We start from the raw sequence: 25,187 nt of genomic DNA, 5'->3' as shown, positions 1-25,187 counted from the left end.
TGACCAGTGGAGGCTCCTCAGAGGAGGAAGGGGAGGACCCTCCTACTTGGTGAATTACATTTTTTTTTTTAAAGAGTGAATTTTAAAGAGTGAATCATTTAATTAATCTAGTACTGAAAGCATCAGCTACAGCTAGCTAGCACTGCAGTGCATAACATGTGGTGAGTAGTTGACTCAAAGAGAGAGGAAGACAAGGAGAAACAGCAGAGAGAGATGTTTAATATATTATTTTTCTCCAGTTTCACTTAAGCTAGCTAATGCAGCTAATTTAGCCTACTCAACAATATGACTGAGAGAGGAAAGATATTTATTTTTAGCTAGCTGGTTAATGCTATCCATCACTCCAACTCTTCCAATTCAAGGTAAGCTTTCGGTTTTATTAATTTATTGCCACCAGGGCCCGCCCTTGTAACTGCTAAAGTACTTGAGGTACACTACTGTGTGATAGTACACATGGATTGGATTGTGTGGGTTTACTAACGCCTTACTTCTTTTAGCTACTGTATGTTGACTATGACTAAGGTTTGGCATGGAGAGGTTTTTTCCACCTGGTCACAGACAGCTGTTGTGTTGTGCACTGAAGCCCACAAGTGAAGGGAAAATGTGAGAGGATGAGAGCAGGTAGATGTGATGATGCTGTTTGAATGGCTGCTATGAAAGTGAACTGTGTGTGCGGGTGATCAGAGGTTTATTCAGTCTGCCAATTCTGTTGCAAAATGTTTTTTCAATGGAAAGAAACAGAACGAAACGGGTATGAACCTACCTGAATGTGTCCAATAAACTCTTGTAATGTTTTGCAACTAAAACTGTTTGGACTAATGATTACACCCTAGATCAGCTAGATTCAGGCAACAGAAGGCGGTATTGAATGTGTCCCTGTCTGTCACCTTGGTTACTAAAAAATGTCTCTCGACCTGTGCACCTTATGTTAGAAACTTTAATTTGTAGGCTAGGTTGTAGCAACCTCATGATGGGTAGAGGGCAAATTCGAGTCATGTAGGATCCTAAACCTGTCAATGTTACATTGAACTGGGTGAATGGAGTATGACTGACAGTCATCCAATATGCTGTAATAGAAATAAGGCCATGGTCATAAAAAAATGTATTGTCCTCCCTAATCTTACATGGCATTGACCCCCACTGTTACTGACATAATCCCCGTTCTATCAACCAAGTGTAAATTTCCTCTTTTACGGCCATTTTTTAATGCTATCTAGCTAGGCTAATGTTTGCAACGTGAGCTAGCTAGCTAAATATTATAGCTAGAAAAGCTTAGCTATCTGCCAAAGAGCTTGCTAAGACTATGTATATAACATACGGTACAATCAACAAAATACTTTTGTATATATAGTGTATGTGGACACCCCTTCAAATGAGTGGATTCGGCTATTTCAGCCAAACCCGTTGCTGACAGGTGTATAAAATCGAGCACACAGCCATGCAATCTCCATAGACAAACATTGACAGTAGAATTACCTTACTGACAGTGGAGGCTGCTGAGGGGAGAACGACTCATAATAATGGTCAGAACGGAGCAAATGGATAGGCATCAAACACCTGGAATCCATGTGTTCGATGTATTTTATACCATTCCACTGATTCCGCTCCAGTCATTACCACAAGCCTGTTCTCCCCAATTCATATACCCTGATGAAGACAGCTTTTCTGTTGAAATGTAGGTTCTTAGGTTATTATTGCATCCGAGCTCCTAGAATGGGCGGCTCTCCTTTTCTTTTTCAAGAACTCCCCAATTAAGGTGCCACCAACCTCCTGTGCTTACTGAAGAGCTCAGTGACTTTCAACGTGGCACCATCATAGGATGCCACCTTTCCACCAAGTCAGTTCATCAAATTTCTGCCCTGCTAGATCTGCCCCAGTCAACTGTAAGTGCTGTTATTGTGAGGTGGAAACGTCTAGAAGCAACAACGGCTCAGCCGCAAAGTGGTAGGACACACAAGCTCACAGAACGGGACCGCTGAGTGCTGAAGCGCGTAGTGCCTACAAATCATCTGTCCTCGGTTGCAACACTCACTACTGAGTTCCAAACTGCCTCTGGAAGCAACGTTAGCACAATAACTGTTCGTCGGAAGGTTAAAAAGGGGTTTCCATGGCCGAGCAGCCGCACACAAGCCTAAGATCACCATGAGCAATGCCAAGCGTCTTTCTGAAGTGGTGTAAAGCTCGCCGCAATTGGACTCTGGAGCAGTATAAACGCGTTCTCTGGAGTGGTGAATCACGCTTCACCATCTGGTAGTCCGACGGGCGAATCTGGCTTTGGCGGATGCCAGGAGAACACTACCTGGCCCAATGAAAAGTGTCAGCTGTAAAGTTTGGTAGAGGAGGAATAATGGTCTGGGGCTGTTTTTCATGGTTCATGCTAGGCCCTTTAGTTCCAGTGAAGGGAAATCTTAACACCATACAATGACATTCTAGACGATTCTGTGCATCCCACTTTGTGGCAACAGTTTGGGGAATGCCTAACAATGCCCCCGGGCACAGAGTTCCTTACAACAATGTTGTGGAAGAACTTGACTGGCCTGCACAGAGCTCTGACCTCAAAGCCATCAAACACCTTTGGGATGAATTGGAACGCCGACTACGAGCCAGGCCTAATCGCCCAACATCAGTGCCCTACCTCACTAATTCTCTTGTGGCTGAATGGAAGCAAGTCCCCGCAGCAATGTTCCTACATAAAGTGTTTTTCTGCAAAGTTACCGGGATGTCACGTGTCCTACTTATATCAGTCCACCCAGAACAACGTAAGTATAATGAAACTTCTATTCAATCAAATAAACCTCAAGTAGCAAATAAGCCATACATTTTTTGTTGTTGGCCAAATTCAACACTCATTGACGTCCATACAAAAACTCCTTGCTTGGTGGGCGAAACAAAGAAAAACGGAGGGAGACTTTTTCGCAGAGTTGTGGCTCTCTCTTCCTCTTCCTCTCTGTGCACAGTCATATTGGCTCGCTAGCAACATGACATCGTTTCTATTCTAGAGGCAGTGCAAACGCAAATTGAGCTTGCCCTCCAAGACCAGCCCAACTCGGGTTGACTTCAAAGTGCGAGGCTTTAGATTTTTCTCCAATTCAAACAAAGAGGTACGCTACAACAAGACTTGCTCTTGGTCCATAGAGGTTTGAGAAAAGACCATACGCCTTAGATCGGATACACCTTAGATCAGATATAGGATTTCCCAAAACCGGAAGTCCCAACTTGGAAATGAGAGAAAGGCCTATTCCAGCATCCGAACAGTACACCACAGAGTACACTGTAACCGCCAACTTCCCTTCAATTCACATGGCTGAAATGACCTCACAAGAGAAAGCATCCAAGCCATGTGCAGCCCATGTATCTGATGCTGTCATACTCTTTTTGAACAGACAGCATCAGATACATAGTCTATACGTACTGAGACAGAGAGGAGGTGTTTCACTGTCCAGACAGCATCAGATACATGGTCTACATGTACTGAGACAGAGGGGAGCTGTTTCACTGTCCAGACAGCATCAGATACATGGTCTACACATACTGAGAGAGAGGTGCTGTTTCACTGTCCAGACAGCATCAGATACATGGTCTACACATACTGAGACAGAGGGGAGCTGTTTCACTGTCCAGACAGCATCAGATACATGGTCTACACATACTGAGACAGAGAGGTGCTGTTTCACTGTCCAGACAGCATCAGATACATGGTCTACACATACTGAGACAGAGGGGAGCTGTTTCACTGTCCAGACAGCATCAGATACATGGTCTACACATACTGAGACAGAGAGGTGCTGTTTCACTGTCCAGACAGCATCAGATACATGGTCTGCACGTACTGAGACAGAGGGGAGCTGTTTCACTGTCCAGACAGCATGAGATACATGGTCTACACGTACTGAGACAGAGGGGAGCTGTTTCACTCTCTTGGATGCTTTATCTGAGATGTATCTTTCTGTGTTTTTTGTATTATATTTTATTTGGATGGGCAAGGAGGTGCGTTAGGGCGGGCCAGGCCCCCTAAGGTCCTCCCATAACGTCGGCCCTGGGACACCGTATCCTACATGTGAGGCAGCGGGTAGCTTTGAGGTTTAACCATTGGGCCAGTAACCGAAAGATTGCTGGTTTGAACACCAGAGCCGATAACGTGAAATATCTGTCGCTGTGCTCTTGAGCAAGGCACTTAAACCCCAATTGTTCCAGGGGTGCTGGACAATGGTGATCGTTTCCGTGACGATTCTCCTTGCGGTTGTCTCAGGGTAAACACATTTCCATGACACGTGTGTAAAGTGTGTAACAGAATAAATATAAGCACCGGACACACATAATTCCTCTAACATAGCAATCTATCTTATATTGCTGAATGTCTGGCTTAAGTTGAGGCAAACTTTTTAGATAACATATTGCATATTTGACTGTTCCTGCTTGTTGTCCTGACATTTCACATTCCATACTTTGACTGTCACTTTCCTCTATTCTGTTCAAAGCTCGCTGCTGTGCTGGGCCAATTTCTCAGCAGCCGCTGTCAGAGACGTGACACAGATATACGCCTCCATTTAGCTTTTTCCTAAAGGTTAACAGTTATGAACATAGGCTGTATAGTCTACACACGGCGGTATCACACGTTCACATTTTGTTGCTTTATAAAATGGGATTAAAATTGATTTAATTGTGTGTTTTTTTTGTCATGAGTCTACACAAAAAGCTTGACAATGTCAAACTGAAAAAAAAAAGTTTTATACATTTGTACTAATTTATAATAATGAATTAACTAAAATGTAAAAGTATGCACCTCTTTTGTTTAGGCAGGCTTAAATTAGTTTAGGAGTAAAATGTGGCAAATCACACATTAAGTTACATGGACTCACCATGTGTGACATAATAGGGGTTGGCATGATTTTTGAATGACAACTTTGTTTGAGTGTGAGTGTGGGTGAAGATCAGCGAGGTTTCATGGGTAGAACCTTCAACAGGTTGTCCCCCATACATACAACATCAGTAAGGTCCCAAAGTCAAATTTACAAACATGCATCCTTACAAACATGCATCCTTACAACATGCATCCTTACAATTGGCTCATTCATCCCCCTCCTCTCCCCTGTAACTATTCCCCAGGTCGTTGCTGCAAATGAGAACGTGTTCTCAGTCAACTTGCCTGGTAAAATAACGGATAAATAAAATTAAAAAAAATAAATAAAAAATGAATTTAGCACAGATTCAAGTACAAAGACCAGGGAGATTTTCAAAAGCCTCAAAGAAGGGCAGTGATTGGTAGATGGGTAACAATAACAAATTAGACATTGAATATCACTTTAAGCACGGTCAAGTTAATAATTGTGCTGTGGGTGATGTATTAAACTACAGAGACGCATCAAAGATAGTCATCCTTCTGAACTGAGCTGGAGAACAGGAATGAAACTGCTCAGGGATGTCGCTGTGAGGCCATTAGTGATTTTAAAACAGCTACAGAGTTCTAAATGACAGAGTGAAAAGAAGAATACAAATATACAGAATAAAAATATTATAAAAAAACATGCATCCTGCAACAAGGCACTAAAGTAATACCCCAAATAAAAAAACACAGCAAAGGAAAATACTTTTTGGCTTAAATGCAAAGCCTAATGTTTAAGCCAAATCCAACACTAGACATCACTGAGGAACTGCCTCCTTATTTTCAAGGATGGTGGTGGCTGCGTCATGGTATGGGTATGCTTGTCATCGGCAAAGACTGGGGAGTTTTCAGGATAAAACCCAACTTGATCCTAGAGGAAAGCCTGATTTCAGTCTGCTTTACATCAGACACTGGGAGAGGAATTCATCTTGTCAGCAGGACAATAACCGATAACACAAGACCAAATGTACACTGGAGTGACTTACCAAGAAGACAGTGAATGTTCCTGAGTGGCCAAGTTACAGCTTTGGCTTACTGTCTAGCCATGATCCCCAACACCTTGATAGAGCTCAAATAATTATGAAAAGAATAATGGGCAAATATTGCACAATCCAGGTGTGCAAAGCTCTTAGAGACTTACCCAAGAAGACTCACAGCTGTAATCACTGCCAAAGGTGATTCTAACATGTATTGACTCAGGGGGGTGAATACTTATCTAATCAAGATATATTCATCTTTTTTATTAAGTATAATTTTTTTTCTCCACTTTTCACACTGAGTATTTAGTGTAGATCGTTGACAAAAAAGTACAATTAAATCCATTTTAATCCCACTTTGTAAAACAATAAAATGTGAATGAAATCCAGGGATGAATACTTATGAAACCCACTGTAGTCGAGGCTAGTTAGTAGTAAATGGATCGGTGGAAAGTGCTGATTTGTGAATTGTGTAATGAGATTTCCCCTGTGAGTTAATGAGTAATCCTGCTGGTGTGCTTGTTTTGAATTGAGGAGACTAGCTGTCAACTGAGAGAGAGAAGCTGCTCACTGCTCTCTCTTTTAGCACTGAGATGTGTATTTGTATCATGTTTGTATCATCCCCTTGATTATATCTAATTCGCTCTGTAGGTGTCAAGTCAACTGCCATTTTTAGTTCAGCCAAAATAATCTTATGATTAATAGGTAATAAAACATTTAAAAAACATGGTTATTATTAACAATGATTAACACTCCAAGGATTTATCACATCAACCACAGTCCTAAAATCAAATCTAGGCTACATTAATCTAGGAAAAGGTACAACTTTGTTTGTATGAGTGTGGTTGGCACGTGTTGTGCCAAGCAGCAAGGTTTGATGTGCAGAACCTTCAACAAGGTTGTCATTAGAGGTGGTGGTGGTAGAAGTGGGTATTGCTGTGCCTTTGTCTGTGTCAGCGTCCATAGAATTAGGAATTAACACTTAGGGTCAAGCCCCTGTGGAGGTTGTGTGAGATTGATTTATCTCTATGCTGTCCCACAGTAGCTGTGGTGAGGTAATGGCAATTAACTCAAATCAAAACAAAGTGTATTTGTCACGTGCGCCAAATACAACAGGTGTAGACCTTACAGTGAAATGCTTACTTACAGGCTCTAACCAATTGTGCAAAAAAGGTATTAGGTGAACAAAAGGTAGGTAAAGAAATAAAAACAACAGTAAAAAGACAGTAGCGAGGCTATAAAAGTAGCGAGGCTATATACAGACACCGGTTAGTCAGGCTGATTGAGATAGTATGTGTAGATATGTTCCGATTCAAACTAAATCTATTTGTATAGTTGTGAACAAGGCTAAGCTGCTCTCATCTACACGCTTTCACTTTGTTCTGTCTCTCTCTCTCTCTCTCTCTCTCTCTCTCTCTCTCTCTCTCTCTCTCTCTCTCTCTCTCTCTCTCTCTCTCTCTCTCTCTCTCTCTCTCTCTCTCTCTCTCTCTCTCTCTCTCTCTCTCTCTCTCTCTCTCTCTCTCTCTCTCTCTCTCTCTCTCTCTCTCATCAACCTGAGGTTTGGGTAAACTGGACCAATGATTCAGTATACCATAGTTTCCATGGCATGTCCCTTCAATGTAAAAGTGCAGTAGTTATTCACAGTTATTTCTATAATAATTAACCTTTTTTCACCTACCATATTTAACCTGGCAAGGCTCTTTGATTTGCTTGGAAATGTGGGCAGCCCAGGGGTTACTCTGGAAATGTGGGCATCCCAGGGGTTACTCTGGAAATGTGGGCAGCCCAGGGGTTACTCTGGAAATGTGGGCAGCCCAGGGGTTACTCTGGGAATGTGGGCAGCCCAGGGGTTACTCTGGAAATGTGGGCAGCCCAGGGGTTACTCTGGAATGTGGGCAGCCCAGGGGTTACTCTGGAAATGTGGGCAGCCCGGGGGTTACTCTGGAAATGTGGGCAGCCCGGGGGTTCTCTGGAAATGTGGGCAGCCCAGGGGTTACTCTGGGAATGTGGGCAGCCCAGGGGTTACTCTGGAAATGTAGGCAGCCCGGGGGTTCTCTGGAAATGTGGGCAGCCCAGGGGTTACTCTGGAAATGTGGGCAGCCCAGGGGTTACTCTGGAAATGTGGGCAGCCCAGGGGTTACTCTGGGAATGTGGGCAGCCCAGGGGTTACTCTGGAAATGTGGGCAGCCCAGGGGTTACTCTGGGAATGTGGGCAGCCCAGGGGTTACTCTGGGAATGTGGGCAGCCCAGGGGTTACTCTGGGAATGTGGGCATCCCAGGGGTTACTCTGGAAATGTGGGCAGCCCAGGGGTTACTCTGGGAATGTGGGCAGCCCGGGGGTTACTCTGGGAATGTGGGCAGCCCAGGGGTTACTCTGGAAATGTGGGCAGCCCAGGGGTTACTCTGGAAATGTGGGCAGCCCAGGGGTTACTCTGGGAATGTGGGCAGCCCAGGGGTTACTCTGGAAATGTGGGCAGCCCAGGGGTTACTCTGGAAATGTGGGCAGCCCAGGGGTTACTCTGGGAATGTGGGCAGCCCAGGGGTTACTCTGGGAATGTGGGCAGCCCAGGGGTTACTCTGGGAATGTGGGCAGCCCAGGGGTTACTCTGGGAATGTGGGCAGCCCAGGGGTTACTCTGGGAATGTGGGCATCCCAGGGGTTACTCTGGAAATGTGGGCAGCCCAGGGGTTACTCTGGGAATGTGGGCAGCCCGGGGGTTACTCTGGGAATGTGGGCAGCCCAGGGGTTACTCTGGGAATGTGGGCAGCCCAGGGGTTAATCTGGCTACTAAGTAACCTCGTCTCAAGGCTGTTTTGCTACTGAGCTACCTAGGCTAGGCTACTAGGCTACTCAGAAGTGGAGGGTGTAGCAGCTCTTGGAGGTGGAAGAAGATAATGTTTTCATGACTCTGTGTACAGTGAAAACACTGAGGCATAAGACATGGTGAGGGTGAAGGAAGTATGTGAGACAGGACAGAGGGGTAAACACTTGTGATATTTACTGTAAGCAACATATGGCACAATATGTTGTGCCATGTGTTTGTCCGTACATATGTGTCTGTATGAGATGTCTCTCTGCGTTAAATGTTGTTGAACCATTGGGGAGACCACCATGCCAGGGGGCCTGCTCAACATGTCCATTCACTATAACTATATATCTTTCCAGTACAACAGTGACAACCTTCTGGATGTTTCGAATACAATGAATCTCATCCTACAAATGTTCCATGATGCTCTGGTTCAGTTTTTACACTTTGTAAATAATTTGACCTAAACTCTTAGAAAAAAGGGTTCTAATGGTATTCAGCGAGCGTCCCTCCCTGTGTGCTCTGTGTACCTACATTAGGTGTACCTTGGTGGTGTGTCGCAGCCCTGGAGGAAAATGTCAGCACAATCAAAGAACTTAGAAGAACTAGAAATGGCAGCCATTTGGAAACACAGTAACCAGTCCAATCACAAACCAGGACGTTTATTAACCCAAAAACTGTTTTCAATGTTAGGAAGAAGAGCCATCCTCTTGAATTGGTTTTGTGTGTGTGTGTGTGTGTGTGTGTGTGTGTGTGTGTGTGTGTGTGTGTGTGTGTGTGTGTGTGTGTGTGTGTGTGTGTGTGTGTGTGTGTGTGTGTGTGTGTGTGTGTGTGTGTGTGTGTGTATTATCCCATGCCCCAGGATACTTCTCAGTGCACAACAGCCCAGTCCCCATCCTGTATCAACAGAATCATGAGGAGGCTGGTCAGGCCGGTTTACACTTTACTGTTTAGGTCACATGACGGTCAAGGTTCTTCTGACAAGGCCTCAAAGTGTGTCAAGGTTAGTGTGCGTGTGTTTCACTTTTTTCCCCCTTTAATTAACTAGGCAAGTCAGTTAAGAACAAATTCTTATTTACAGTGACGGCCAATATAGAAAGATATCTTAACAACCACACACTTACACACTAATGACCTACTATTCCAGTCTGAAGGCAGCACCCACCAGAGCCATTCAAAACCCTACTAGCCTAGAGGAGTCATACCTGAGCCCGTTAATAATTAAATATTCCTAATCATTGTTCACCCAGGGAGCGTCAGGATATGGGCCTATCAGAAGAAGCACTAGGATCTCCTTACCGCACAGTGTGTTAACTCTGGGATTTGATACCTCACACCTTCTGAAATTACAGTCTGTTACCTATTCTATTCTCTGAACAAGCATTGGGTGTTGGGAATCAACAACACACTAGGATACAATAACGTGCTCTGCTGGTCCCCTTTGGTCCAGGCTGAAAGATCAAACATAACCCTATTGTTTTGAGGAGGAGCATTATTTGATCTTGTAATTGTAATACACCCCTATCCCAGTGTCAGGAGGAATCAGAGAGAGAAAAGGGCAGATGCTGTAGAATTCAGCGTAGGCTACCTCATTGGCCTTGAAAGTGCTTTGACTGTTCTAAACTCCTTGTGAGTAACCAATGGTTGTTTGATCATAATCAGTCAATGTATCGGTGAAAGGGAGGTAAAGAGTAAAAGAGAGTCCCCCTCCGCCATTATCTAGGAATAATTGTAATCATTCCCTCACATAAAGTATCACCCCATGGGGTTGCCATGGACACCACCTCTCTTAACTTCTAGGATGCCATCTCATCTTTAGACTCAAGGTTCTAGAATTGCTTTTAGTGCAAAGAATGTTGATTATTTCATGGTTTTAATCCAAAGAAAGTGTATTTATTTTATGATTTTATTCCAAAGAAAGTGTTTTATTTTATGGTTTTAATCCAAAGACAGTGTATTTATTTAATGGTTTTAATCCAAAGACAGTGTATTTATTTAATGGTTTTAATCCAAAAACAGTGTATTTATTTAATGGTTTTAATCCAAAGACAGTGTATTTATTTAATGGTTTTAATCCAAAGAAAGTACAAGTCCAAGTACAGTGTTGTAAGTGCAGTGCAGATTGTAAAAATCATTCATTAGTACTTTTGGCAGGTTTACTGGTATCAGGGTGTAGATTTCCCATAAAGCCATTTATTTATTTATTTTTAAATCTAGTTTAACTACTAATGACCAAGAAATAAAATACAAGATATTAACCTAACCCATTGTTATCTAGCCTACTGACTTAGCTCTGGCCTACAGTTGAGGTTTAATTTAGCCTTTCAATCACGATAAAGTATCTCGAGGGATAAACCAGCAAGGGATAGAAAAAGGGGAACCTGAGTGAGCGAAAGATGAGAACCGTGAGAACGAAGACGTTTAGGGTCACTATACAGACGTTGAATCAATTTACGTTTATGAGCGTCCCTGTTTGTTTGCCTTCACTCACTTTGCCAGCTTAGCGGGCTGCAGCTTAGTGATGCTATGGTTATGTAAGACAGAGCTATATACAGCCGGAGGACAATCCTCCCCTCCTTTCAACCACTTCAACTCTAATCTGACAATTATCAGATTAGGGTGACGTAGGAATCAAAGAAATCAATTTATGTCCATCTATCTCCATGATTATGTCTGTTGGGAAATGTAAATATTGGTGATCAATATCAAAGAATGTTTTGTAATCTAGGTCTAATTGCAGCAACAACAAAAAAATATAGCCATCTCCAGACTTAGCCATCCCCGAGGCCGGTCTGGTAGCTTGTATACGTCTGTAGGTTAATAATGAAGAGATCTCCAGAGTTAGCCATCCCTGAGACCGGTCTGATAGCTCGTATACATCTGTAGGTTAATAATGAAGAGATGTCCAGAGTTAGCCATCCCTGAGACCGGTCTGGTAGCTTGTATACGTCTGTAGGTTAATAATGAAGAGATGTCCAGAGTTAGCCATCCCTGAGACCGGTCTGATAGCTCGTATACATCTGTAGGTTAATAATGAAGAGATGTCCAGAGTTAGCCATCCCTGAGGCCGGTCTGGTAGCTCGTATACGTCTGTAGGTTAATAATGAAGAGATGTCCAGAGTTAGCCATCCCTGAGACCGGTCTGATAGCTCGTATACATCTGTAGGTTAATAATGAAGAGATGTCCAGAGTTAGCCATCCCTGAGGCCGGTCTGGTAGCTCGTATACGTCTGTAGGTTAATAATGAAGAGATGTCCAGAGTTAGCCATCCCTGAGACCGGTCTGGTAGCTCGTATACGTCTGTAGGTTAATAATGAAGAGATGTCCAGAGTTAGCCATCCCTGAGGCCGGTCTGATAGCTCGTATTCGTCTGTAGGTTAATAATGAAGAGATGTCCAGAGTTAGCCATCACTGAGACCGGTCTGGTAGCTCGTATACGTCTGTAGGTTAATAATGAAGAGATGTCCAGAGTTAGCCATCCCTGAGACCGGTCTGGTAGCTCGTATACGTCTGTAGGTTAATAATGAAGAGATGTCCAGAGTTAGCCATCACTGAGACCGGTCTGGTAGCTCGTATACGTCTGTAGGTTAATAATGAAGAGATGTCCAGAGTTAGCCATCCCTGAGACCGGTCTGGTAGCTCGTATACGTCTGTAGGTTAATAATGAAGAGATGTCCAGAGTTAGTCATCCCTGAGACCGGTCTGGTAGCTCGTATACATCTGTAGGTTAATAATGAAGAGATGTCCAGAGTTAGCCATCCCTGAGACCGGTCTGGTAGCTCGTATACGTCTGTAGGTTAATAATGAAGAGATGTCCAGAGTTAGCCATCCCTGAGACCGGTCTGGTAGCTCGTATACGTCTGTAGGTTAATAATGAAGAGATGTTCAGAGTTAGCCATCCCTGAGACCGGTCTGGTAGCTCGTATACGTCTGTAGGTTAATAATGAAGAGATGTCCAGAGTTAGCCATCCCTGAGACCGGTCTGGTAGCTCGTATACGTCTGTAGGTTAATAATGAAGAGATGTCCAGAGTTAGCCATCCCTGAGACCGGTCTGATAGCTCGTATATGTCTGTAGGTAAATAATGAAGAGATGTCCAGAGTTAGCCATCCCTGAGACCAGTCTGGTTGCTCGTATTCGTCTGTAGGTTAATAATGTAGTAAGGTACGGTGGAAGCTTATGCAAGAGGGCTTTATAAACAAAATGAGTGCAATGCATCGATCTACGAGACTTCAAGGAGGGTCAGCCTACTTTCTGATACAGAGTGTGTTATGATAAACTGCGTTCACTGTCTTCAGTACAGTGATAGCTGCATTCATATAATCAATTTTCCCCATAGTCTATAACCGGTATGAATGTCGACTGAAGGATTTGTTATCTGCTATTTAATGAAAGGCATGCCCTATTCTTATAAAGGAAATTCATTTTATTTCTTCACTTCTTAAGTAACTAATCAATATGCTTTCTGAAAAATAGCTTCTCGTCCATCTAGATACGCAGATATTAATAAGCGGGGACACGATCAATGTGTAAATCATCAGATATATTTTTCACGTCATTTGGAAAATAACATATAATTAGTTTTGCCTGCATTAAGTTCCAATTTCAGTTCAACAAAGGCTTTCTGCAAAGCATCATTTATTATGATTTTTTTTATTTATTTCACCTTTATTTAATTAACTAGGCAAGTCACTTAAGAACAAATTCTTATTTACAATGACGGCCTACCGGGGAACAGTGGGTTAACTGCCTTGTTCAGGGGCAGAATGACAGATTTTTACCTTGTCAGCTCGGGGATTCGATCCAGCAACCTTTTGGTTACTGGCCCACTAGGCTACCTGCCGCCCCAAAAAGCCGATTGTAGTTCTGTTAGAGCATTGTCAACAGAATGCACAGCGGTATCATCCTCATACACGTGTTAGCTCCTCAACCTGAGGTTTGGCTAAACTGGACCAATGATTTAGCATACCATAGTTTCAATGGCAAAAGTACAGTAGTAAAACAGAGTTTATTTTCCCACTTAACAACCTCGTCTCAGGGCTGTTTTGCTACAGAACTACCTAGGCTAGGCTACTAGGCTACTCAGAAGTGGAGAGTGTAGCAGCTCTTGGAGGTGGAAGAAGATAATGTTTTTATGACTCTGTGTACAGTGAAAAAACTGAGGCATAAGACATGGTGAGGGTGAAGGAAACACTAGTGGTATTTACTGTGAGACAGACCGTCACAATATGTTGTACCATGTGTTTTGTCTGTGCATATGCGTCTGTGTGGTGAGAGAACCATGCCAGTGGGCCTGCTCGCCATGTCCATTCACTAGATTATATTATGTACAGTATCTTTCCAGTACGACGGTGACAAGCTTCTGGATGTTTCCATTACAATGAACGTCATCCTACAAAAGGTTCCATGATGCTCTGGTTCAGCTTTTATACATCATTTGACCTAGGTTGCCTCCTAAATGGCACCCTATTCCCTACATCAGGGATGGCCAGCTCCAGTCCTCCGGGGCAGGAGTGGTGTTCCACGTTGTCCACATCACACAGCTGATTAAACTAACTGAATTCTAAACTGAAGATCATAATCAGTTGGTTGTTGGAGTCAGGTGTGTTAGCTGGGGCTAGGTTAAAAGTATGACACCTATCAGACCCCCGAGGACTGGAGCTGCCCATCCCTGCCCTAGTGCACTACTTCTGACTGGAGCCACAGGGCTTAAAAGTAGTGTACTATGTAGGGAATAGATTGCCATTTGGGACGTAGTCCTGGTCATGAGAGATACCACTCATTAGACACAAGGCACAGTTTGAAGATGCTCAGCAACCTCTGTGCCATTCAGAAGATCAACGATAAGAAGGGAGTCTAATGAGACCAATGTCTATTTCACCAGGGAGATCTGCAATAACGATGTCCATCGTGTAGATACAGCGCATTCATAAAGTATTCATACCTCTTGACTTATTCCACATCTCAATAAAAATGGATTAAATTGATTTTTTCCCCCCTCTCTCACCCATCTATACACAATATCCCATAATGACAAATGTTTAAAAAATGTAAATGCAAATATATTGAAAATGAAATTTACATAAGTATTCACACCCCTGAGTCAATACATGTTAGAATCACCTTTGGCAGTGATTTTTACAACAGTCTGTCTGAGCTTTGCACACCTGGATTGTACAATATTTTCATATTATTATTTTTTAAATTCTTAAAATCTTGAGATTTTCAAGCCGATTTTCAAGCCGATTTTAAGTCAAAACTGTAACTAGTCCACTCAGGAACATTCAATGTCGTCTTGGTAAGCAAGTCCAGTGTCTATTTGGCCTTGTGTTTTAGGTTATTGTCCTGCTGAAAGGGGAATTTGTCTCCCAGTGTCTGATGGAAAGCAGACTGAACCAGGTTTTCCTCCAGGATTTTGCCCGTGCTTAGTTTTATTCCGTTTCTTTTCACCCTAAAATCCCTAGTCCTTGCCGATGACAAGAATACCCATAACATGATGCAGCCACTACCAAGCTTGAAAGTATGAAGAGTGGTACTCAGTGATTTTGTTGTTTTAGATTTGCCCCAAACATAAAGCTTTGTTTTCAGGAAATAAAGGAAATTTCTTTGCCACGCTTTTATTTAATCCATTTTTTAATTCAGGCTGTAACAACAAAATGTGGAAAACGTGTGAATACTTCCTGAAGGCACTTTACATCAATACTGAGGTGTGCCGACATACACTACTATAATATGTGTTTTCAGTGCAAAAATATCATATCCATGTCTAGCAGCACCTTGCTTTTTAATGGTATTCAGCATCCCTCCCTGTGTGCTCTGTGTACCTACAGTAGGTGTACCTTGGTGGTGTACCTACAGTAGGTGTACCTACAGTAGGTGTACCTTGGTGGTGTGTCGCAGCCCTGGAGGAAAATGTCAGCACAATCAAAGAACTTAGAAGAACTAGAAATGGCAGCCATTTGGAAACACAGTAACCAGTCCAATCACAAACCAGGACGTTTATTAACCCAAAGACTTTTTAATGTTAGGAAGAAGAGCCATCCTCTTGAATTGGTTTTGTGTGTGTGTGGTGTGTGTGTGGTGTGTGTGGTGTGTGGTGTGTGGTGTGTGGTGTGTGGTGTGTGTGTGTGTGTGTGTGTGTGTGTGTGTGTGTGTGTGTGTGTGTGTGTGTGTGTGTGTGTGTGTGTATTATCCCATGCCCCAGGATACTTCTCAGTGCACAACAGCCCAGTCCCCATCCTGTATCAACAGAATCATGAGGAGGCTGGTCAGGCCGGTTTACACTTTACTGTTTAGGTCACATGACGGTCAAGGTTCTTCTGACAAGGCCTCAGAGTGTGTCAAGGTTAGTGTGCGTGTGCGTACTGTGATTCATATAGAAAGATATCTAAACAACTACACACACTTAGTGTCTAAAGACTACTTTGTTGAGCCATCGTACCTACTGTACACTCTTAGAAAAAAAGGTGCCATCTCGAACCTAAAAGGGGTTTTCAGCTGTCTCCATAGGAGAACCCTTTGAAGAACCCTTTTTGCTTCCAGGCAGAACCCCTTTGAGTTCCATGTAGATCCCTTTACACAGAGGGTTCTACGTGGAACCCAAAAGAGTTCTCCCTGGAACAAAACAGGGTTCTCCTATGGGGACAGCTAAAGATAAGTTTTGGATCCCTTTTTTCTAAGATTGTATATTGTGGCTTTTGTAGCACTCTCCAGTTGGTGTACTGATGTTTGACGACCAGGCCTGTGCACAAGGTAAGGCCCAGGTCAGGTTCTAAATACCTACTATTCCAGTCTGAAGGCATCACCCACCAGAGCCATTCAAAACCCTACTAGCCTAGAGGAGTCATACCTGAGCCCCTTAATAATTAAATATCCCTAATCATTGTTCACCCAGGGAGCATCAGGATATGGGCCTATCAGAAGAAGCACTAGGATCTCCTTACCTCACAGGGCGCAATCTGATACCTCACATCTGAAATTTCAGTCTGTAGCCTCTTAACATCTAGGATGTTATCCTAGACCCAGGGGTTATCCTAGACCCAGGGGTTATCCTAGACCCAGGGTTATCCTAGACCCAGGGGTTATCATAGACCCAGGGGTTATCATAGACCCAGGGGTTATCATAGACCCAGGGGTTATCATAGACCCAGGGGTTATCATAGACCCAGGGGTTATCCTAGACCCAGGGGTTATCCTAGACCCAGGGGTTATCCTAGACCCAGGGTTCTGTAGTTATTCCAAAGAAAGTTGATATTTTATGCTTTTATTTTATTTTATTTTATGATTCCAAAGAAATCTAGTTTAACTACTAATGACCAAGAAATAAAATACAAGATATTAACCTAACCCATTGTTATCTAGCCTACTGACTTAGCTCTGGCCTATAGTTGAGATTTAATTTAGCCTTTCAATCACGATAAAGTATCTCGAGGGATAAACCAGCAAGGGATAGAAAAAGGGGGACCTGAGTGAGCGAAAGATGAGAACCGTGAGAACGAAGACGTTTAGGGTCACTATACAGACGTTGAATCAATTTACGTTGAATCAATTTTCCCTGTTTGTTTGCCTTCACTCACTTTGCCAGCTTAGCGGGCTGCAGCTTAGTGATGCTATGGTTATGTAAGACAGAGCTATATACAGCCGGAGGACAATCCTCCCCTCCTTTCAACCACTTCAACTCTAATCTGACAATTATCAGATTAGGGTGACGTAGAAATCAAGGCACCGTGGAGTAAATACCACCGTCACTCTGGGGGTCAGAAGTCGTGGAGGTAGCTAGATGGAGTAATGTAGTTAAATCAGTGTTACTTCATCGGCTTAGTGGAAGTACCAGTTAGGCACGCAGAACACAGACGATCTCTGACTGGCTGCTATTAGTTAGTGATCCCTTCAGTTCATATTTTATTTTCGCGATCCACAGTCCTGCAAATGGGGGTTGCATTGCAGTCTGATAAAGAAGCAGCAGTAGCCGTGTTTAAGGTAGTTGTTGTGAAATTGTTAGGTTAGATTACTTGTTAGATATTACTGCACGGTCGGAACTAGAAGCACAAGCATTTCGCTACACTCGCATTAACATCTGCTAAATTTGATTTGGATTTGTTTCTCCTTGGTTAGGATGACACATAAGCCCTTAGCGTTACACAATCAGATGTGCTGTACATGCCAGCTGGAAAGAGGAGGGGCTTTGTTAATCTTTGCACACATGGGGGAAAACAATATCCTTTTTCTCCAGCTTTTCTGTCATGTTTACTCTTCTCTGCAGGCCTTAAATATATTTTTTATATCATTCTATATACAGTACTTCAAAAATTGACTCATGACTACTTCAAAGTAGCAAGGCTATGTGATTCCAGCTCTTTCTCAGGGTGTTAAGTTAAAATGCTGACCTGGGATGATTGCTCAGTAATAAGACCTTATGCACAGCACACTCCAGCTGTCAGAGAGATTCACACGTCTTTCTGGCTCGCCTTGCACACAGATTACATCACAGTGTAGAGAACCCTGTTCGTCACCATGAACAGAGCCTAATTGACCTCGTTAGTTACCCAGTTACCCAATTAGACAGGATGTCAGCATGCAGAAGATCCACTCTACAGAGAATACTGGGAGGAAACTCTGTTGCTGAGGGAATATTTTTCCCAGTTTCAGGTGTATGATTAAATAAAACATGTTTAATACTCTGCCTGAAAAGCTGAATTCTCCAGCTATTGTTTGTTTCAGTTATTATTATTTTCTATCAAAATATCACAGCTATTTTCCTCAGCTTAGTATTATATTCTGATCTTATATTGATTTTCACCTGAATGGTGGTAAACATCAAGACAACATGAACAATTTTCTTTTTTTTTACTGATCACATACACATGGTTAGCAGATGTTAATGCGAGTGTAGCGAAATGCTTGTGCTTCTAGTTCCGACAGTGCAGTAATATCTAACAAGTAATCTAACAAATTCACAACGACTACCTTATACACACAATGTAAGGGGATGGAATCAGAATATGTACATATAAATATATGGATGCGCGATGGCCGTGCGGCATAGGCAAGATGCAGTAGATGGTATAAAATACAGTAAATACATATGAGATGAGTAATGTAGGATATGTAAACATTAAAGTGGCATTATTTAAAGTGACTGGTGATACCTTTATTAAATCCATTTATTAAAGTGGCAAGACATTTGAGTCTGTATGTTGGCATCAGCCTCTCTATGTTAGTGATGGCTGTTTAACAGTCTGATGACCTTGAGATAGAAGCTGTTTTTCAGTCTCTCGGTCCCAGCTTTGATGCACCTGTACTGACCTCACTTTCTGGATGATAACGGGGTGAACAGGCAGTTGCTCGGGTGGTTGTTGTCCTTGATGATCTTGTTGGCCTTCCTGTGACATTGGGTGCTGTAGGTGTCCTGGAGGGCAGGTAGTTTGCCCCCGCTGATGCATTGTGCAGACCGCACTACCCTCTTGGGAGCTTTGCGTTTGAGGGCGGTTGCCGTACCAGGCGGTGATACAGCCCGACAGGATGCTCTCAATTGTGCATCTATAAAAGTTTGTGAGGCTTTTAGGTGACAAGCCACATTTCTTCAGTCAAACTTTCCACCTTCTCCGCTACTGTCCCATCGATGTGGACAGGGGGGGGGGGGTGCTCCCTCTGCTGTTTCCTGAAGTCCACGATCATCTCCTTTGTTTTGTTGAGTGAGAGGTTATTTTCCTGACACCACACTCCGAGGGAATTTCCATGACTGTGGAAATTCAATGGGGCCATGGATGGATTAGAAAATGTAATTTAAACGACACATGTTGCGGTTAGAAGTTGAACTCAACCACCTGGACATGGGTAGGATGGCCCAGTTGAACCAAGTTGACACTGACCTTCACTAACACGCCAGTCTAGAATGGCTCTTTCCAAATCTGGTCTAGTTGAGGCTACTAATACGCAACCTACAGTTAGTATTATTTCCTGAGGATGGAGGTACAGCCCCTTTTATGTAACATTAAAGATATAATAAGTAAATGAGTTAGAAACCATTGAGACATATTGACCTTTTTTCATTATGTAACTGGTCAGATGGCAAGAATTTGTTCGGTCAATTAAAAAATACAACTCCACTAATAACACAAGTTGATACACTGCATTTAAAATCATCAAGTAGGATTACACAAAAAAGGTATTTCCATCGTTGTCTTCAGTCTGACTTTGGCCGGCATCTACTGGTAGTAACCATGTTGTTTCACCTAGCATCAAGTCTTGTTTCTACTGATCACACAAGACAACCAGGGGTTCAATTATATGATGTCGCCTGTCTAGTGTTCTAGTGTTCAGAGACACCTGATAGGTTGATCCCTGGGCATGCTTCATGCTTGGTCTGTTTCTGTCTCTGTTTTCCCAGAATTCAACCTGACTTGCGAGGCAGTGAGGAGGCATGATGTGGAGAGACGTGGGAGTAACACTGATACTGTCACTAATCCTGCATGTGGTTGTTCAGGGAGCACGTAAGTCACAGACCACAAAGTGTGTGTGTGTGTGTGTGTGTGTGTGTGTGTGTGTGTGTGTGTGTGTGTGTGTGTGTGTGTGTGTGTGTGTGTGTGTGTGTGTGTGTGTGTGTGTGTGTGTGTGTGTGTGTGTGTGTGTCTGTGTCTGTGTCTGTGTCTGATACTGCCACTAATCTGCATGTGGTCACTCAGAACATATAAGTCGAAGACCAGGCCATGTAACCTCTGATTGGATTTGTATTACAATGTCCATATATAACTGGCTGAATTAAAGGGAGACAGTGTGTCCAGAATGATTAAGACTATGCATGGAGCATATCAACAGTGTCGGCTGAAGGCTGTATCACATCCGGCCGGGATTGGGAGTCCCATAGGGCGGCGCACAATTGGCCCAGTGTCGTCCGGGTTTGGCCAGGATAGGTCGTCATTGTAAATAAGAATTTGTTCTTAACTGACTTGCCTAGTTAAATTAAGGTTAAATAATCAAATGTAAAAACATGACTGTAGTTTCAATACTATGCTCCTCCCAGTAGACACTGGGAATACACTACTTCCATATCTCGATAAGTTGTGCATTTTTAATGGACCCTAAACAGCCACAAGTAAAATGGACACTTTAGATCTTGATATATTCTAGATAGATATATTTTGACCTCAATGGGAAAACTAATAAAGGTCAAATAAAATGAATAAGGAAATAGCTGGTCTAACTGTGAAAGGTAGTGTGTGTTGTCTCAAATGAGTTGTGTGTTGTCTCACAGGTGTTGTGTGTTGTGCTGCCTTCTGTGCCTGTTGTCTGACCTGGTTTAACAGTTGTCTGACCTGGTCTACCGGTTGTCTGACCTGCTCTACCGGTTGTCTGACCTGCTCTACCGGTTGTCTATCCTTCAGGCCACACCCCCCCAGGAAAGCCCAAGCTGACCAGCTGTAGGTCCCCAGATAAGGAGACCTTCACCTGCTGGTGGGAGGCAGGCTCTGACGGGGGGCGACCCACCACCTACTCCCTCTTCTACCACAAAGAGAAGTGAGTGGTTATACAGACATACGACATGCCCACTGGCAAGGAGGTGGACACCCACGAAGCAACACCCCCCCCCCTACCCCCCACGCCTGCATTACCCCCTATCACATGCTCCCTCCTAAAAACCTAAAAACCATTGGTCACTTGTCTTGGACACACCTTCACACACAGGCTTAGGTACAAACACGCTGGTGTTTTTCAGGAATTGTTTATGTAAACACAAAGGCAAAGGATGTTGACTTGTTTTTTTCCTGCTGTCATGTAAATAGCAAGACTGAAAAATCATAACAAGGCCACACGAACACTTGTTATTCCGACACCTGTCCGGACATGTTGTTCCTCACTAATATCACATTGTCATCTCTGTGTCAACGCTCCTTGACCAGCTCTGACACGGTCTATGAGTGTCCAGACTACTTCCCTATCTGTCTGTCTCTGTCTCTCTGTCTCTCTCTCTGTCCCTGTCTCTCTTTCTCTCTGTCCCTGTCTCTTGTCTCTCTCTCTCTCTCTCTGTCCCTGTCTCTCTTTCTCTCTGTCCCTGTCTCTTGTCTCCCTCTCTCTCTCTCTCTCTCTCTCTCTGTCCCTGTCTCTCCAGCTCTGACACGGTCTATGAGTGTCCAGACTACCTCACTAACTGTCTCTCTGTCTCTAACTGGAACTAACTGTCTCTCTCTGTCCCTCACTCTCTCTGTCCCTCTCCAGCTCTGAAACAGTCTATGAGTGTCCAGACTACCGTACAGCAGGGGCCAACTCCTGTTTCTTCAACAAGAATGAAACATCCATCTGGGTCAACTACAATATCACTGTAGTGGCCACCAACGCCCTCGGCAACAACTTCTCTGACCCTGTGGATGTAGACGTGGTCTATATAGGTAAGAAACTTGACCCCATGGACGTGGTTTATAGAGATAAGAAACTTGACCCCATGGACGTGGTCTATATAGATAAGAAACTTGACCCCATGGACGTGGTCTATAGAGATAAGAAACTTGACCCCATGCACGTGGTCTATATAGATAAGAAACTTGACCCCATGGACGTGGTCTATATAGATAAGAAACTTGACCCCATGGACGTGGTCTATATAGGTAAGAAACTTGACCCCATGCACGTGGTCTATATAGATAAGAAACTTGACCCCATGGACGTGGTCTATATAGATAAGAAACTTGACCCCATGGACGTGGTCTATATAGGTAAGAAACTTGACCCCATGGACGTAGTCTATATAGATAAGAAACTTGACCCCATGGACGTGGTCTATATAGATAAGAAACTTGACCGCATGGACGTGGTCTATATAGATAAGAAACTTGACCCCATGGACGTGGTCTATAAGAAACTTGACCCCATGGACGTGGTCTATATAGGTAAGAAACTTGACCCCATGGACGTGGTCTATATAGGTAAGAAACTTGACCCCATGGACGTGGTCTATAGAGATAAGAAACTTGACCCCATGGACGTGGTCTATAAGAAACTTGACCCCATGGACGTGGTCTATATAGGTAAGAAACTTGACCCCATGGACGTGGTCTATATAGATAAGAAACTTGACCCCATGCACGTGGTCTATAGAGATAAGAAACTTGACCCCATGGACGTGGTCTATAGAGATAAGAAACTTGACCCCATGGACGTGGTCTATAAAGATAAGAAACTTGACCCCATGCACGTGGTCTATAAGAAACTTGACTCCATGAACGTAGTCTATATAGATAAGAAACTTGACCCCTTGGACGTAGTCTATATAGATAAGAAACTTGACCCCATGCACGTGGTCTATATAGGTAAGAAACTTGACCCCATGGACGTGGTCTATATAGATAAGAAACTTGACCCCATGGACGTGGTCTATATAGATAAGAAACTTGACCCCATGGACGTGGTCTATATAGGTAAGAAACTTGACCCCATGGACGTGGTCTATATAGGTAAGAAACTTGACCCCATGGACGTAGTCTATATAGATAAGAAACTTGACCCCATGGACGTGGTCTATATAGATAAGAAACTTGACCCCATGCACGTGGTCTATATAGATAAGAAACTTGACCCCATGGACGTGGTCTATATAGATAAGAAACTTGACCCCATGGACGTGGTCTATATAGATAAGAAACTTGACCCCATGGACGTGGTCTATATAGGTAAGAAACTTGACCCCATGGACGTAGTCTATATAGATAAGAAACTTGACCCCATGGACGTGGTCTATATAGATAAGAAACTTGACCCCATGCACGTGGTCTATAGAGATAAGAAACTTGACCCCATGGACGTGGTCTATAGAGATAAGAAACTTGACCCCATGCACGTGGTCTATAAGAAACTTGACCCCATGGGCGTAGTCTATATAGATAAGAAACTTGACCCCATGCACGTGGTCTATAAGAAACTTGACCCCATGGACGTAGTCTATATAGATAAGAAACTTGACCCCATGGACGTGGTCTATAAGAAACTTGACCCCATGGACGTGGTCTATATAGGTAAGAAACTTGACCCCATGGACGTGGTCTATATAGATAAGAAACTTGACCCCATGCACGTGGTCTATAGAGATAAGAAACTTGACCCCATGGACGTGGTCTATATAGATAAGAAACTTGACCCCATGGACGTGGTCTATATAGATAAGAAACTTGACCCCATGGACGTGGTCTATATAGATAAGAAACTTGACCCCATGGACGTGGTCTATATAGGTAAGAAACTTGACCCCATGGACGTGGTCTATATAGATAAGAAACTTGACCCCATGGACGTGGTCTATAGAGATAAGAAACTTGACCCCATGCACGTGGTCTATATAGATAAGAAACTTGACCCCATGGACGTGGTCTATATAGATAAGAAACTTGACCCCATGGACGTGGTCTATATAGGTAAGAAACTTGACCCCATGCACGTGGTCTATATAGATAAGAAACTTGACCCCATGGACGTGGTCTATATAGATAAGAAACTTGACCCCATGGACGTGGTCTATATAGGTAAGAAACTTGACCCCATGGACGTAGTCTATATAGATAAGAAACTTGACCCCATGGACGTGGTCTATATAGATAAGAAACTTGACCGCATGGACGTGGTCTATATAGATAAGAAACTTGACCCCATGGACGTGGTCTATAAGAAACTTGACCCCATGGACGTGGTCTATATAGGTAAGAAACTTGACCCCATGGACGTGGTCTATATAGGTAAGAAACTTGACCCCATGGACGTGGTCTATAGAGATAAGAAACTTGACCCCATGGACGTGGTCTATAAGAAACTTGACCCCATGGACGTGGTCTATATAGGTAAGAAACTTGACCCCATGGACGTGGTCTATATAGATAAGAAACTTGACCCCATGGACGTGGTCTATATAGATAAGAAACTTGACCCCATGCACGTGGTCTATAGAGATAAGAAACTTGACCCCATGGACGTGGTCTATAGAGATAAGAAACTTGACCCCATGGACGTGGTCTATAAAGATAAGAAACTTGACCCCATGCACGTGGTCTATAAGAAACTTGACTCCATGGACGTAGTCTATATAGATAAGAAACTTGACCCCTTGGACGTAGTCTATATAGATAAGAAACTTGACCCCATGCACGTGGTCTATATAGGTAAGAAACTTGACCCCATGGACGTAGTCTATATAGATAAGAAACTTGACCCCATGGACGTGGTCTATATAGATAAGAAACTTGACCCCATGCACGTGGTCTATATAGATAAGAAACTTGACCCCATGGACGTGGTCTATATAGATAAGAAACTTGACCCCATGGACGTGGTCTATATAGATAAGAAACTTGACCCCATGGACGTGGTCTATATAGGTAAGAAACTTGACCCCATGGACGTAGTCTATATAGATAAGAAACTTGACCCCATGGACGTGGTCTATATAGATAAGAAACTTGACCCCATGCACGTGGTCTATAGAGATAAGAAACTTGACCCCATGGACGTGGTCTATAGAGATAAGAAACTTGACCCCATGCACG

General features: G+C 43.3%; 1 protein-coding gene across 1 annotated transcript in view; it reads left to right on the top strand.

Moving 5' to 3' along the window:
• Positions 1-25,187, top strand: part of prlra (prolactin receptor a) — a 40,560-nt gene that overhangs the window by 4,283 nt on the left and 11,090 nt on the right. The window contains exons 2-4 of the mRNA XM_071341089.1: positions 20,054-20,156; positions 21,048-21,180; positions 21,880-22,049. Coding sequence (XP_071197190.1) covers positions 20,087-20,156; positions 21,048-21,180; positions 21,880-22,049 — 373 coding nt within the window. The 5' untranslated portion in view covers positions 20,054-20,086. The remainder of the gene's footprint in view (positions 1-20,053; positions 20,157-21,047; positions 21,181-21,879; positions 22,050-25,187) is intronic.

This window comes from Salvelinus alpinus, chromosome 1, assembly GCF_045679555.1.
Source record: "Salvelinus alpinus chromosome 1, SLU_Salpinus.1, whole genome shotgun sequence".
NCBI classification, from domain to species: Eukaryota; Metazoa; Chordata; class Actinopteri; order Salmoniformes; family Salmonidae; genus Salvelinus; species Salvelinus alpinus.
Note: the sequence above shows the minus strand (reverse complement) of the source record. Positions and strands in the feature narration are given on the sequence as shown.